Source organism: Ovis aries, chromosome 15, assembly GCF_016772045.2.
Source record: "Ovis aries strain OAR_USU_Benz2616 breed Rambouillet chromosome 15, ARS-UI_Ramb_v3.0, whole genome shotgun sequence".
Lineage (NCBI taxonomy): Eukaryota > Metazoa > Chordata > Mammalia > Artiodactyla > Bovidae > Ovis > Ovis aries.
In genome coordinates, this window is record NC_056068.1 from 63,492,329 (window position 1) to 63,509,102 (window position 16,774).

At 35.2% G+C, this 16,774-nt stretch overlaps 1 protein-coding gene across 1 annotated transcript in view; it reads left to right on the plus strand.

Annotated features, from left to right (window-relative positions):
* Nucleotides 1-16,746, plus strand: part of CAPRIN1 (cell cycle associated protein 1) — a 34,939-nt gene extending 18,193 nt beyond the window's left edge. Inside the window, exons 7-19 of the mRNA XM_012096203.4 lie at nucleotides 1,210-1,347; nucleotides 2,511-2,563; nucleotides 2,641-2,727; nucleotides 3,768-3,923; nucleotides 4,046-4,154; nucleotides 6,038-6,099; nucleotides 6,550-6,660; nucleotides 6,860-7,009; nucleotides 8,115-8,265; nucleotides 12,144-12,338; nucleotides 12,830-12,933; nucleotides 13,327-13,390; nucleotides 14,917-16,746. Of these exons, the coding sequence (XP_011951593.3) occupies nucleotides 1,210-1,347; nucleotides 2,511-2,563; nucleotides 2,641-2,727; nucleotides 3,768-3,923; nucleotides 4,046-4,154; nucleotides 6,038-6,099; nucleotides 6,550-6,660; nucleotides 6,860-7,009; nucleotides 8,115-8,265; nucleotides 12,144-12,338; nucleotides 12,830-12,933; nucleotides 13,327-13,390; nucleotides 14,917-14,981 (1,445 nt within the window). The 3' untranslated portion in view covers nucleotides 14,982-16,746. The remainder of the gene's footprint in view (nucleotides 1-1,209; nucleotides 1,348-2,510; nucleotides 2,564-2,640; nucleotides 2,728-3,767; nucleotides 3,924-4,045; nucleotides 4,155-6,037; nucleotides 6,100-6,549; nucleotides 6,661-6,859; nucleotides 7,010-8,114; nucleotides 8,266-12,143; nucleotides 12,339-12,829; nucleotides 12,934-13,326; nucleotides 13,391-14,916) is intronic.
* Nucleotides 16,747-16,774: the final 28 nt, after the last annotated feature.

Consider the following 16,774-nt stretch of genomic DNA (forward strand, 5'->3'; position numbering starts at 1 on the left):
TCCACTGTATGGCCAGGAAATTCCCAATAGTTTTATATCAAAGGAGTATAGGATTAGTTTTATACTCCTTTGATACAATGTTTCTGAAGTTCCATTTTTCTGTATAGTTACCTATTAATAGTTCTTGATCTACATCTACAAAGCCAGAAATTAACTCCTGACATAGACCTGCCTGACTTGTTGCCCTGACAGCTTTATGTATCAAGTTCTGACAGTTATATTTGCCTTTTAAATATCTTTTGAATCTACTTCTTTCTCTACTTTTCTGCTTTTTCTCTTCTGTAGTGCTCTCACCTGAATTCACCATCCATCCCTTTTTAGAATCTTTTTTTAAAATTTTTAAAATTTTTTTAATTTTAAAATCTTTAACCTTTTTAGAATCTTTTAATGGTTTTATTTTAATTGCAGTTTTTATATATATAGTTTGTAAGACCTTGCATATTCTGGCCCTTAACAGTCTTCAGACTTATCTTTCCTTATGCTTTTTCCTTATTTCCTTTGCTTCAGTCTCAGTGCATACTTAAATTGACTTGTATTTGGCACCCTTCTTTGTACAGGGCTTTGTAAATGCTGTTGCCTCTGCCTTGAAATACTTTTTTCCTCTCTACTGCTCATCTTCCAGATCTCAGCTCTTGCAGTCCTTACATCAGGAAAGCCTCTCATGGTTTCTGCTCGATTAGGTCCAGTGCATGTACTTCCGTGTAGTTCTTTTCACAGATGGTACTTTACTGTTTTTGTGAGTAGTTGAGAGCTCTTCTCTATTGGACTGTTATATTAGGGAAGGCAAATACTATGTGTTTCACATACCTTTCTGTAGCCCCAGTGCTTAGTAGACTTTTTAACATATAGTTAGGTGCTAAATACTTATTGAATGGATAAATGATAATCAGGAGGGCAGATACTATGTCTTTTACATACCTTTCTGTAGTGCCAGTGCCTAGTACATTGAGTAGCATAAAGTTAGTTGCTAAATATATGGTTATTGAAAGAATAAATGATTTTATTTTGGACTTTTTTTTGGACTTATTTGAAATGCTTAAAATTTAATACAAATAATTTCTTGTTCTCTTTTATTTTGTAATTTCTTTTGGAATTTAATGTTTTAATTTTTTAAGTAACAGTTGATTTTTTTTTTTACTACTATATCTTGTAGAATGTTTAATCTTTTAAGTCAGATAGTCTAAGATTATAATTATAATGTGTTTTTAGATAAAGCTCTAAAGGAAATTGTTGAGCGTGTTTTCCAGTCAAACTACTTTGACAGCACCCACAACCACCAGAATGGTCTGTGTGAGGAAGAGGAGGCAGCCTCAGCACCTACAGTTGAAGACCAGGTAGCTGAAACTGGTGAGTACTCAGGTGGCTGTGAACTTTAGGGTCTTGGTTTTACTTTCCTTTCCACAGGTTCAAGCTAGACATTTATTTAGTTACATTTGTACACTTAGATTTTTAGAGAAACTTGTAGCATGACCAAATATTGACAAAACACATTAAGAGTAATTCCCAGAGGTGTTAAATATCAGTTATTTATCTTATTGATCTTTATCCCTGTTACAAATGTCTTTCTCTTGCTACATTATTGCTCGGTTGGAATATGGATAAGGGGGCCACTATTGTATATATGGCTTTTCAAATAGATTTTGACTGATGTGTGCTCATTTATTGTGGCTTATTACCATGCCAGTATTTGAGGAGAATGGTATGAGGGTTTTTTGTTTTTTAATTTAATTTAATTTAATTTTTTTTTTTTGGTATGAGGTTTTGTTGTTGTTTTCTATGATGCAGAGTTACAACTATAAATTTCTCAGGCACCAGAGATCTATTCTAGCACCTAGTGTATCACTAATATGTAGGTAAACAGTTACTTTGAAGACTTTTCGGATAAGTTGATGACAACACATGTTAGCTGTGTAAAACTTGGGCAACTTATTGAACTTCTGTACCTCATGTTCTTCATTTAGGAAGTAATATGTATATGATGGTAAGCATTTCATACAAGTGTTAGCTATTAGGTTGAAACTAGACAGGAACACTGCAGATGGGTGGAATTTACGGTTGCAGATCCATATAAAGCGATTTAAGTCGGGTTTTTTGGGGGGGTGGGGTGGAGGAAGGGGCTTGCAAGATCTTGGTTCCCTGAGCAGGGATTGAACCTGGGCCCTGGCAGTGAACGCACTGAGTCCTAACCACTGGACTGCCAGAAAATTCCCAAGTAGTCTTTCCCACCCCACCACCACCACTTTTACCAAGTAGATTAGTGTGGAGACTAGGATGCTGGTTTATTGGCATCATATTTGATCCAGAATAATTACTGTTGAAACTGAAATAAGCCTGGAATACATGGTTTAAAAAAAATATTTTCTACTATGTAAGAGTAATAAAATACAGAAACTTACTATTAACTATAACTTTGTAAATTCAGACTATATGATGGGGAACTGGATTTAAATGAATTGTTAACTTTTAAAAATATATTTTACACTCTTTTATATCATTTTTTAACCTTTTAGAACCTGAGCCAGTGGAAGAATACACTGAACAAAATGAAGTTGAATCAACAGAGGTATGATTTTTATTTTATGCTAGCTTTTTCTTTCTGTCTTTCAAACAGAGGTCTCAAACATTTACTTTGCTTTGCAGTATGTAAATAGACAATTTATGGCAGAAACACAGTTCAGCAGTGGTGAAAAGGAGCAGGTAGATGACTGGACAGTTGAAACAGTTGAGGTAAGAGTTGTCGGTTACAAGGTTGTCTTTTGTCTTTAATTAGTACTTTTTGTCTCTCCTAAGAACAAATTTAGATTTTTAAGTATTTTGCATTATAAGTACATTTATTATAATAACAAATTCATTATATAAGACTGTTTAAAAGGTGATTTGTTTCTGTTGATATTTAATATAGTCACCACTTTACTGTTCCAATTACAAGAAAATATCTATGTAGTTTACATGCTCAGTCTATTAACACAACCTGTTAATCAGGTTGCGCCATGAAAATCTGGTCTCCTGCATGGATAGCCTTCAGGAAAACTACCTGACGGGGGATACGTTGAGGTGTCATCTCAGACTCTTCCTTTACCCTGATGCTGTTGATTACCAAGTTCTGTTAGCTCAATATTGCGTATAAAGGAACTAAGGTTGTGACTTGTCCAGGCTTAACAGCCAGGCAGAGAAATATGTAAATTTGTAGTAATAACAGTTAGTGAGATTTCTTAGCAGAGCAGGGAATTACTTAAAACAATAATTAGGAGAAATTATTAGGAAGATGATAGGTAGAGTGAAATTTGGCTTCTGTAGCTATTTAGACAAGGTGTGATAGAGCTTGATCCTATGGTACTGGTGGAGAGTGAAATGATAGGAACTTAAGTTTAATGATAGCTAACATTTTCTTGAATGCTTAGTATATATCAGGTACTGAGATATATATTTATTTATATATAGGTGTATAGGTTTACTTACTGTAGAAGGCTTAACAGTTTAAGTAAAATACTTGGTTTTAGGACATAGACACAGTATTTTTTTTTTAAGCTGTGTTTACAAGGTAAATCTGAAATGCTATTAATATGTGGCAACCCTGTGGAATTGGGAACACTGTAGAAGTGAGAGCATTGATCAGAACGTTAACTTTGGCTTAATTTGGTCAGGTTGACTACATTCAAATCTGTTACTCTGTTTCTAGTATACACGGTATGTGTAATTTGGGGACCAGTCATGACGGTGATGGATGGAGCTCTGTCATTCTACCAACCTGTCCTCTTCTGCTTTAGGTGGTAAATTCACTCCAGCAGCAACCTCAGGCTGCATCTCCTTCAGTACCAGAACCCCACTCTTTGACCCCAGTGGCTCAAGCCGATCCCCTCGTGAGAAGACAGCGAGTACAGGACCTTATGGCACAAATGCAGGGGCCCTATAATTTCATACAGGTAGGTACTAGTCAAACACTATGACAGATGGGTTAGGTGTTTACATTAACTTAATTACATTGTATCCTACCTAAACTTTACACATTATATCCTACCTAAATATGAATTGCATTATATCCTAGGATTCAATGCTGGATTTTGAAAACCAGACACTTGATCCTGCCATTGTATCTGCACAGCCAATGAATCCAGCACAGAACATGGACATACCCCAGCTGGTTTGCCCTCCAGGTTGGTAGTGATCATGTTTATGTGAGAAATACAGAACCAGTGTTTTGAGGTTATGTAAAGTTCGTGAAAATTAATCTTTTTATTTTTAATGATTACTTTAAGATCTTGTATCTTTTAATTTGGTAAGAAATGTTAACTCTTTTTTCCTATAATGTGAACCATAAATGTAGTTCCATCATTATTAGTGGTGGATTTTTTTTTGCTAACTTTATTGGCATATGGACATACAGAAACGTACATGGAAATTTAAAGTGTGATGAGTTTTTACAAACTCGAACTCACCAGCACCCAGAAGTGGAACATTACTAATACCCCAAAAGCCTACTTGTGTTCCCTTGTAGTCCCTAGTTACAACCTCTTCCCTTGCCCTATAGCAGCCACATCCTGACTTGTACAGCTATAGATGTGTTATGCCTGGTTGGGTGTTTTGTTTTGTTTTTTTTTTTTGGTATGATGAAATTTTGCTTGGCTTTTTAAATTTCAAAATTAACCTAGGAATGGACTTCCCTGGTGGTCTAGTGGTTAAGACTCTAGGTACCCAATACAGTGGGTGTGGGTTTGATCCCTGACAGGGAACTAGGATCCCACCTGCTGCGTGACAAAAAAAAACGTTATCTATATTTGGAAAAAGGAAAGACCAAATTACTTTTTAAAAATTAATCTAAAAAAGATGGGTGTCTTTCTCTGAAGTATGATTGCAGCTTTTTAGGAGGATTTCTCAACATCTTATTACTTAAAAATGAGATGGAGTAGTGAGGGGGTAAGGAAATGCTTAAGAGGAAAGTGGAAGAGATGGACTAGAAGACAGCTGAAGTTTCAATTTCTCACTAATCTTAAACCATTATTTGAAACGGCAGCACAGTAAATAGGGTTGGTGCTTTTGTATTGGGTTAAGTGGAGCATCTTTTAAAGACCATTAGTGATTTTGAATCTTGTTTTTTTCCTACAACATGTCAGCATTAAGGGCGTAAACGTGGAACAATATGAAGTAACACATTTAATGTTGATCTTAAATGTTATAAAAGGAGTTGCTGGTAAAAGGAACTATTAAACTGTGTTTAATAAACATAGTTAATACGGTAAGTTAGGATTTTTCTAAAGGAAATGGAGCTCATGTCTCTTTACTAAGAGTTAGAAAACAGATCAGGGACTCACAAAGTTATTAGTGTTCACTTTTTTAGCTCTACCAGAGGAAGAAAATACATAGTTTTCTTAGCTACGCCAGTCAACACATGCACCACTGATGTAATCTGTAAAGCTATTTAGATTTTCAGGTGATGGTAAGTCAACTAGACTCTCCAGTGAAAATGGATGATTTCCAAATGACTAACGAAAGATACTGTATTTTTGATTATCTGTTTAACTGTGATTTGGAACAGTAGTGGAAGAATGATGAAAGTTGACAATAACATGCACACTGAATTGAATATAGGCTTTTTAAAGATAACTTCCTATTTTTTCCAGTGGAAGGATTTGCAGTTATATTGAAAATTGATAGTTAAAATATTTCTAGATATTATCTATCTCAAAGTTTTGACTGTGCTTGTTTGTAGTTAACTGCTTTAAAAAGCTCTTTTTCAGGGATAATTCTAGCATTGATTCTTATTCTGCTCTACACCTATTTGTTAGTATTGTTTGACTAACACTGCAAAAAAAGGTGAAAGGCATGTGGCAGTTGATTAATAATAATGAGTATCAGTTAACTAAAAATGCTCACTTGAAAGCTAAAATCCTTCCTGTACTTCCCCATTTACTTTCCTAATTGCTAAATAGTTTATTTAGGATTTGGTTATAGAAAATTGACTGTAGAGACTAAAAGATATTTATACATCTCTGAAGAAATTTGATTTTGTATGACAGTATTTTTTTGGTCAATTTTACAGTTCATTCTGAATCTAGACTTGCTCAACCTAATCAAGTTTCTGTACAGCCAGAAGCTACACAGGTAAGACTGAAAAATTTTTGCAGTTTTTGTTTTTAATCAGTTCTTTGGTCTCTTTCTTAGCTAGCTTATGAAAACCAGGTGTGAGTTTGATCATTGTCAAGTCTGGCATGAGTAGCTATCAACTTTTATTTCCATGTTTACCTTTATTTTTCCTTTAATGAACTAATAACAATTTATTTGTTAATCCTTGTGGTTTTTAATTATAATGAAGTTTTAAAATTTCAAACTGAGAATTTGAGATGACAGTTTAGATTTCATAACTTTAAAATTTAGTGTAGATATTATTTACATTTATAGGGAACTTCGTAACTGGGCTTGGGTTTATTAACTTTGACCTTAATCCAGTTGTTAGGTTTTATAGTCTCTTTAACATGAATGTCTGTTTCTTAGCCCTGTATGTAATGAGGTTGGTTTATAACTGAAGCTTTGATTTCTTTACTTCTTTGTTAGGTTCCGTTGGTTTCATCCACAAGTGAGGGATATACAGCATCTCAACCCTTGTACCAACCTTCTCATGCTACTGAGCAACGACCACAAAAGGAACCGATTGACCAGATTCAGGCAAGTTGTGTTACTAGGTCATATAAACTTGATGAGGCACTTGAATTGGTGGAGGCAAATAACTGTTAATACAGTATCTCTTTGTTTTGGACCTAACTCATTCACTGTATTATTTTTGTTTCATAAGATAGTTGAGTTCATTAACATATGTATGGGTCTTAGTTTACCACTAAAGTGCATCTATTCACTTTGTGTTTAGGCAACGATCTCTTTAAATACAGACCAGACTACAGCATCATCATCCCTTCCTGCTGCTTCTCAGCCTCAAGTGTTCCAGGCTGGGACAAGCAAACCTTTACATAGCAGTGGAATCAATGTAAATGCAGCTCCATTCCAATCCATGCAAACGGTAAGCAGATTAAGTCAGTTGACATTAAGTGCCTGGTGTGTACTATCTTCATGGTAGAGTCTCAGCAAAAAGTCACAAAAACTTTGTGCTTGAGTCTGTATCTACTGTAACTTCAGATTATGTTTAATTGAACATAAAACTCATTTTTTTTCTGTTCACAGAGATAAACTTGAATCTTAGGAGTTATGTGCCTACATCTTGTTTTGTAGTTTCACCCTTTAAAGTAACAGAATTTTAAATTTGAAAAAAGTAGACTGATGTATATCATTGGTCTTCCCTTGTGGCACAGTGGTAAAGAATCTGCCCCCCAATACAGAAGATGTGTGGGTTCGGTCCCTGGGTCAGAAAGATCCTCTGAAGAAGGAAATGGCAAATCACTCCAGTATTCTTGCTTGGAAAGTCCCGTGGATAGGAGCCTGGTGGGCTACAGTTCATGGGGTCCCAAAGAGTCGGACATGGTGGAGCATACACACAACACAGATCATTACCCAGAGATTAATTGTTTATACTTAGTCATATTTACTGAATCTTTTAATTTACTGAATTATATCTCAGAGTAATAGATGTTATGATACTACACTTCGGTTCTTCAGTGAGAATCTCTAAATCACAGGATTTCTAGAAAATAATGATAACGAAAATACCGTGATCAATGGAATATAGCTAAAACAGTGCTCACAGGAAAATTCATAGTTAAATGCTTAAAATACTAATTTTCAATTAAAATATAATGAAATATTCAACTTAAAGTTCATAGATTTAATTTATCTAAGTGATAGTATATCAGGGGTTTGCATCTTTTAAGATTTCTCATTTATAATAGCATTTCCAAGGATTCTAATCCTGTGTCTTCTCCGATTTTTAATCCTTGTTTATACTCTGCTAAAAAGTGCTCTATGACGTGTATTTTCCAACACTGAAGTGCATTAACTGAGAAACTCGTGTGTGTGTGTGTGTGTGTGTGTCAGAGAAATAAATCTTGAGACTTTTGTGATGCCTGTTGTTTACATCTCAGTTAAGACCAGCATTGAGATCTGCCATGTTAAAAGTAGGAAGATGATTAGCATAAAGGGAAGAACTAATCATTTACTTTATTTACTTATAGGTGTTCAATATGAATGCCCCAGTTCCTCCTGTTAATGAACCAGAAACGTTAAAACAGCAAACTCAGTACCAGGCCAGTTATAACCAGAGTTTTTCCAGTCAGCCTCACCAAGTAGAACAAACAGAGCTTCAGCAAGAACAGCTTCAAACAGGTAGGAAAACCAGTGTCACCTCATTGGCTTCTTGCTTTCCACTGCAGTGATTGACATTGTTAGGCGAGTTTGGACTTTAGAGTGGCAGTGACCAAGAGTTTTTATTTTGGTAGTAGTCCAAAACAAATTAATTTTTCACTGTTAATTCTGAGTACAATCAAGTCCATATTTGCTGTATGTGAATTATGTGCAGGTTTTGGGGACCATATGCCCATTTTCCTTTGGTCAGTGAGTTTTCAAAATAGCCTATGTCATTGGTGATTTTAGTGGAATTAAACTTGTTATTTGAATTAGGATCAAATTTGGTTTTAATTGCTAATTAATTGAAGCCTGGTAGCATGATATCTGGCAACAAGTCAGTTATACAAAGTTAAGCAGTAAAGGCATGGTAAGGCTACATTTAGTAGACTAGGTTAAAACAAAGTCCTTGCCAGCAAATAAAGTCATAATTTGGCCAGTAACCATATTTCTGACAATAGTAGGTTTCTTATATTTGTAAGACATAAATATATATATATTTTTAGGTCTTTGCTTATTTAATTCAAATAATTAGAGATTTAATTTGAATCCCACAACAAACTAGTAAACCTGACTGATGTGAATAACTCTTCTGATTTCTTGACAGACTTGGGTCAACAATAATTTTTCTTACATATCCCTGTGGTAGTTAGCATTACTAATCAGTAGAGTTTGAATCAACCATAGTCTGATAGAAATTTGGCAGTTATGCAATCTATGCTTCTGAATGATAAAATTGGACTTCTCATTCTCAGGCTCCTTTAATTATTCAGTGCCACGTAAAGGCATACCTTGAGGAGATTGCAGGTTTGGTTCCAGACCACTGCAATAAAGCAAATACCTCAATAAAGTGAGTCATATGAATGTTTTGGTTTCCTAGTACATATAAAAATTCTCTTAACACTATACTATAGTCTATTAAGTGTGCAGTAATAGCATCATGCCTAAAAAACAGTGTACATGCCTTAATTAAAAAATACTTTATTGCCCCAAAATGCTAACCATCCTCCAAGACCTCTCACTTGAGTTGTAACATCAAAGATTGCTGACTGCAGATCACCATAACTTATCTAATAATGAAATAGTTTGAAATATTGTGAGAATTACCAATATGTGATTTATCATATTGATAAATCTATCAATATGATTTATCATTTGATTTGGTTAGTTTTGCCTTTTGTGCCAGTTGAGTTCAATCTATCTTATATTCTACTCAACTTCACTAATTGACTATGAAGCATTGATGCTAGATAATCTTTTTTTACTTTGTCAAAATATGTTATCAATGAAAATTAACTTCAAAACAGTTAAGATATTTTCAGTACAAAATAAATCAGCCCATATGCTTTGCTCAAATACATCCACACTACCACTGCAATCTAGGCAGCCATCAACTCTTATCTAGAATATTGCAACTCTCTCCCTTAACTCTTATGTTAGCCCATTCTGTTTTCCACACAGTAGCTAGAGTGATTTTAAAATGTAAATCAGATGTCTCTCTTCCTGTTCAGAGCCTCCCAGTGACTTTCAATTATATTTAGAAAAGAAACCCAGTCTTTACCTTATACGAGATCCACGATCTAGGCCCCTACCTTGATCCTGTGTATGTCCTATTTTCTTCGTTATGTGCCCAAACAGCCACAGACACAAATTATCTTCTTTCTTTAATGTAAAGAAAAAGTCCTTTATGCTTTGTTTTCTTTTTGCCTGAAACTTTATTCCATTATTTGCATAGCTTGCTTTGTGATTTTGAAGCCTGTGCTCAGATACCACCTCACAGAGACCTCCCTTCATCGCCTTGTCCAAATATAATATGCTTACTTTAGTCATTCACTTACCCTACTCGGTGTTTTCCTTAATCTCTTATTACCTGAAATAATATAGATGTTTTTACTTGTATGTGTATTTTATTTACTTATTATTTCCTACTATTAAAACTTCTTATGGGCAAGGATTGTGTGTCAGAAACTATCTCATCCCTTGTGTCTAGGACCTGGCTTGGCATGTTGAGGGCGTTAAACGATATTTGTTGATTAAGTCAGTGTATCCCATCGTTTTAGAAGTTTGTTTTTTTTTTTTTTAATATTTATTTGGCCACACCAGGTCTTAGCTGTGTCATGTGGATCTTTAGTGGCAACATGTTGGATCCAGTTCCCAGGGGGCGAACCCTGGCCCCCAACATTTGGAGCGTGGTGTCTTAGCCACTGGACCACCAGGAAAGTCCCCCATCATTTCAGAAGTTTTGAATTAGTATCTCATCAACAATGACATTAAAAAAAGATCTGGCAAGGATATAAGACTTTTTTCTCTATGGACTGAAAGTGCGTGCTTATGCTTTACGTGCACTTAACTAGGATCTTTAAAATAAAGATCACACTTTAATTGTTCTGCTTTGAGTTTCTTGCAGTGAGATTTGACCAAGGATAATAAAGTTCTTGCTGACAAAGTCAAAAATTCACTTCTTCTGACCATTTTCTACTTGCATATGAATGAATCTCTTTATAAAAAAAAAAATTTTTTTTTTTTGGCCACACCATGTGGTATGGCAGGATCTTAGTTCCCCCACTAGGGATCAAACCTGTGTCCTAACCACTGGATCGCCAGGGAATTTCCTGAGTGAATCTTTATAGATAGAAAATTTTACTGGTGTGATATTTGTTTTATAGCTATGTTTTGAGAATGTAGTAAAAGATAATTTGAAAGATCACATTGTGCTTAGGTGTATTTGGTCCATTACATAGTTCAAAAAAGAACCTTTTCTTCCTAGGCATTCTCTAGTTTTTTCATTGCAAAATAGCATTCTGAGAACCCATAAACATGGATTTCCTGAAGATACAAAGTAGGTCAGATAAATTTTCAAGACTCACACTACCTTGTTTCTCTGCACAAACATACAACATTTGGGCTGACTGGAGGCTGCTGACTTTTTCTTCCTTGAGTATGGCCCTTCCTTTGGTCTATACCTTCCTTATCTCTCAAAGTTACTGTTAGCCTTGTTTTTTCTCTCCTGTGAATTATGAACATTGGGGTAATACCAGGAATGTATCTTGCTGTTTTATTTTTGAAGCTTTCTAGATTTTAGGCTTCTCCCCATTGTGGAAGGAGGAGGGATCCAAGGTATAATAGCATGGACAACCTTCCATATTAGAATACTTCCATACTTCCAGTAGTAGAACCTTCACTTCAGGGGGTTAAGTGCCAGTATGAGTACTATTTAATTCTTTTTTAAATTGGCTGTGCATTTAAAATACTTGAAATGTACTCAAGTAGTATGACAGGGTATATGTTGAAGGCCTCTGCTGATTTATCTTTGTAATTGAGTATTCTAGCTATAGCTGCTTAGCTATGGGAAGGTATGTTTTTGTATGTTTTAACAAATATCAAGGGAAATTTAGAGGAATAAGAAAACTAGCAATAGGAGCTTTATTATAATGAAAAGAAGTAATTAAATGGTACAGAATCTAAGTATTTCAGTACATAAAGTCTTTTGATTATTGTAGGTCATTTGTGCTGTATAGAGGTGCCTCTCAGAAGATGTGTAAATAATGCAGCCTTTCAAGTCATTTAGAAGGATAGGCGTGCTTTCACACAGTGTGTGCTCTCAGAGGTTTGGAATTATTGTTGGAGAATTTCATTCTCTTAGCTTAGTACAGGGGTAGGAGCAAGACGGGGATTTCATTAATGTGTAGTTTTCTCTGTTATTAATATGAAAATTTAAAGACAGAATTAAACTTTGAGGAGACTGTAAGAAATTTCTTAAGTGAGAAAGCATATAGGAAATCAGGTAAATTGTAATGAGCTGTGTATGTATCTGTGTGTGTGTATACATGTATATACGTACTTTTTTCTTTCTGTTATAGTGGTTGGCACTTATCATGGTTCTCAGGACCAGCCCCATCAAGTGACTGGTAACCACCAGCAGCCTCCTCAGCAGAACACTGGATTTCCACGTAGCAGTCAGCCCTATTACAACAGTCGTGGTGTGTCTCGTGGGGGTTCCCGTGGTGCTAGAGGCTTGATGAATGGATACAGAGGACCTGCTAATGGATTCAGAGGTAAAGACAAAAAACCCCAAAAGAAAGTTCATATTCTTTTCTAATTTGCACAGTATATAGAAATATGTCATGTTTTTTATGAAGAAATTGTATCTCTCTGCATTAGCTTCTTATGTACAGTGTAAACTTTTTTTTGGTATGTGTTGATAAGAGTTATTTAAGTTGGCAGAATTGGGACTGAGTATTTTGTATGTATTAAACCCATATCTACCACTGTCCTGTAAAGGATAGTGCTTTCTATAAATTATGATACCTTATGGAGATTTGTTGTTTTTTGTGTTGTGTATGTGCAAGGATGGGTAACTGCTGCATCTTAGAAGGCAATAGAGACAAATTAGATCAGGGTAGGAAATTAGAAATTAGTTTGAATGACTAGCATGGCTTAACAGTTTTTCAGTTCTTCCTTGGTAGGTAGTGAGAAGGTAAAAACTCTTTAAGAAGATAACAACAACAAAAAAATTATTGCTTTTTCTTCTTGTCCTAAATTTTAGGAGGATATGATGGTTACCGCCCTTCATTCTCTACTAACACTCCAAACAGTGGTTATACACAATCTCAGTTCAGTGCTCCCCGGGACTACTCTGGCTATCAGAGGGTAGGTGAAATTGTTTAAAAATATAAACCTGACCTAAGTACCACAATGAAAGGGACTAATGTAGTTGCTTGACGAACTAGATAGAGTAAGTAATTTGGGGCTAATTTTGAACCTCTGTACAAGATACTTCTTTGTGGAGAATGATGACTTTTGCTTTTCTTAGCACTCAATATAGGGATTCATTTAATAGAGTTTGATAAACAATGATTTTTATGAGCAAAGAAGTGTATCTCGATCTTGAAAATAAGAGAAGTACTATTACAGAATATCTTATAGCAATGCTATGTTTAAATGTCTAAAAGAATAACAATTTTGTATGCTATGAAAGACTGTAAGAATAGAGTAAGCATTAAAAATTACCTTTTCTTCAGTACTAACTAGCTTGTCTTTTAGGATGGATATCAGCAGAATTTCAAGCGAGGCTCTGGGCAGAGTGGACCACGGGGAGCCCCACGAGGTAATATTTTGTGGTGGTGATCCTAGCTCCTAAGTGGAGCTTCTGTTCTGGCCTTGGAAGAGCTGTTCATAGTCTGCATGTAGGTTACATGTTAGGAATACATTTATCATTTCCAGAGTTGTTGCTAGGGATTAAATGAAATGCTCTGTTTCTAAAACTTATCTTGAACCCAAATTTAATTTTTTGAATGATTGTCCCTGTTACTATATAAACTGTCTTGAAAACTAGAACATTTCTCCTCCTCAGAAAGTGTTTTTCCAACTGCAAATTATTTTTCAGGTCCTAAAACCTGCTAAATGTTTTTAGGAAGTACTTACTGAAACATTTTTGTAAGACATTTTTGGAATGAGATTGAACATTTATATAAATTTATTATTCCTTTTTCATTTTTGAAACATGCTTATTATATTTTAGGGCCAGAAACCCTTTAATGGCCGGATAAGCCATAGTGACATTAAGAGAACCATTTAGAAGTGATAGAAAATTGAAATTTCAATGACTTTTGGACCACTATTAGTGTTATAGATGTCATTATTTCTGACTTTTAAACAAAGCCTCCAAATTCATAACCAACTTGCAGAACTATACTTAAAAATTACAGGTTTTAAGAGTTTTTTGTTTTGTCTCTTAATATAGGAAAACTACTTCCTATTTGGGTAGGAAGTCAGTCTGTATAACAATTAGAGGTAGCATTTCATATGATCTGAAGTTCTAAATGGTTCTCTGATTTGAGGGAAGTTGAATTGATTTCCTCTAAATATTGGCCATAATATGTATACAAATGTATATTAAGGAGGAATTACAAAATTCTTTAATTTCAATGCTAGTAGAAACTGGCCAGCAAAAAAGGTGCATTTTTTTTTTTTAAATTATGGATCACTTGGGAATTACTGACTTGAAGTATCAAAGGATATTTGCATGTGAATGTGGGTTATGTTCTTTCTCACCTTGTAGCATATTCAATGAAAGTTGAGTTGAATGGTAGCTAAAAATCTGTTTTAACAGCATGTAAAAAGTTACTTTATCTGTTACAAGTCATTATACAATTTTGAATGTTATGTAGTTTCTTTATAACAGTTTAGGTAATAAGGTCTGTTTTTCATTCTGGTGCTTTTATTAATTTTGATAGTATGATGTTATCTGAAATGTAAGCTAGTGTGTATACTAGAATGTAAGCTCCATGAGAGCAGGTACTTTGTCTGTCTTCACTGCTGTATCTATTTCCAACGCCTGATGACAGTGCCTGGCACATAGTAGGCACTCAATAAATACTTGTTGAATGAATGAATGAATGAGTACTGGTGGAATACTCCATTAGCTCTACTCTTCTTTTAACTAGAGAACATGAGCAAATTTGCGCATGGCAACTTCCAGGACAGGTGAAACTTGAACACTGAAGAATTGACCTCTTAAACCTAATAATGTGACAAGCTGCCCACATGCTTCTTGACTTCAGATGAAAATCTGCTTGAAGGCAGAACAAATAATATTTGAAAGAAAAACCAAATGCCATTTTTGTCTTCTAGGTCGTGGAGGGCCCCCAAGACCCAACAGAGGGATGCCGCAAATGAACACTCAGCAAGTGAATTAATCTGATTCACAGGATTATGTTTAATCGCCAAAAACACACTGGCCAGTGTACCATAATATGTTACCAGAAGAGTTATTATCTATTTGTTCTCCCTTTCAGGAAACTTATTGTAAAGGGACTGTTTTCATCCCATAAAGACAGGACTACAATTGTCAGCTTTATATTACCTGGATATGGAAGGAAACTATTTTTACTCTGCATGTTCTGTCCTAAGCGTCATCTTGAGCCTTGCACATGATACTCAGATTCCTCACCCTTGCTTAGGAGTAAAACATAATATACTTTAATGGGGTGATATCTCCATAGTTATTTGAAGTGGCTTGGATAAAGCAAGATTGACTTCTGACATTGGATAAAATCTACAAATCAGCCCTAGAGTCATTCAATGGTAACTGACAAAACTAAAATATTTCCCTTGAAAGGAAGATGGAAGGAGTGGAGTGTGGTTTGGCAGAACAACTGCATTTCACACCTTTTCCACTTAAATTGGAGCACTGAACATTTAGATGCATACCAAATTATGCATGGGCCCGTAATCACACATACAAGGCTGGGTACCAGCCTTAGGCTTTGACACGGCACTATTCATCCTCTGGCCAGACGACTGTGGTTTAAGACACATGTAAATTGCTTTTTAACAGCTGATACTGTATAAGACAAAGCCAAAATGCAAAATTAGGCTTTGATTGGCACTTTTTGAAAAATATGCAACAATTAAGGGATATAATCTGGATGGCCGCTTCTGTACTTAATGTGAAATATTTAGATACCTTTCAAACACTTAACAGTTTCTTTGACAATGACTTTTGTAAGGATTGGTAGTATATATCATTCCTTATGACGTACATTGTCTGTCACTAATCCTTGGATCTTGCTGTATTGTCACCTAAATTGGTACAGGTACTGATGAAAATCTAATGGATAATCATAACACTCTTGGTTACATGTTTTTCCTGCAGCCTGAAAGTTTTTAAAAAGACATCAAATGCCTGCTGCTGCCACCCTGTTAAATTGCTATCTTTTGAAAAGCACCAGTATGTGTTTTAGATTGATTTCCCTATTTTAGGGAAATGACAGTCAATAGTTTCACTTCTGATGGTATAAACAAACAAATAAAACATGTTTATAAAAGTTGTATCTTGAAACACTGGTGTTCAACAGTTAGCAGCTTATGTGGTTCACCCCATGCAGTTTAGTGTTACAAATTTTATGGTTATCTCCAGCAGCGATTTCTACAGTACTTGCACTTATCTCTCGTCTAACCCTAACTGAATTATCTGTTTCACATGGAGGTATTTATTCAAAGTGGTGATTCCCTCCCATAGATGTATAGGGAGAGTCCCAAGTCTGATGACGATGGACAGTTTAGTAATTTATGTACGATGTTGAAATTTGTGCTAGCAGTTGGAGCACTAGTTCTGTGTGCCTATGAACTTAATGCTGCTTGTTGTATCCCACTTTGACTTCATGGGGAATTAATCCCACCTTATACTAAGCAAAGGCTACTAAGTTAATGGTATTTTCTGTGCAGAAATTGAATTTAGTTTTCAGCCTTTAGCTAAGGACTTTTTCCAGTAGGTGCTCAGCTACTTAAATCCATAAAACTATTCTCAAACATTCATCATTAGACAACTGGAGTTTTTGTTGGTTTTGTAACCTTCTAAAATGGATAGGCTATTGAACATTCCACATTCAAAGTTTTGTAGGGTGGTGGGGAAGGGGGGAATCTTCAATGTTTATTTTAAAATAAAAGTTCTTGACTTTTCTCATGTGTGGTTGTGGTACATCATATT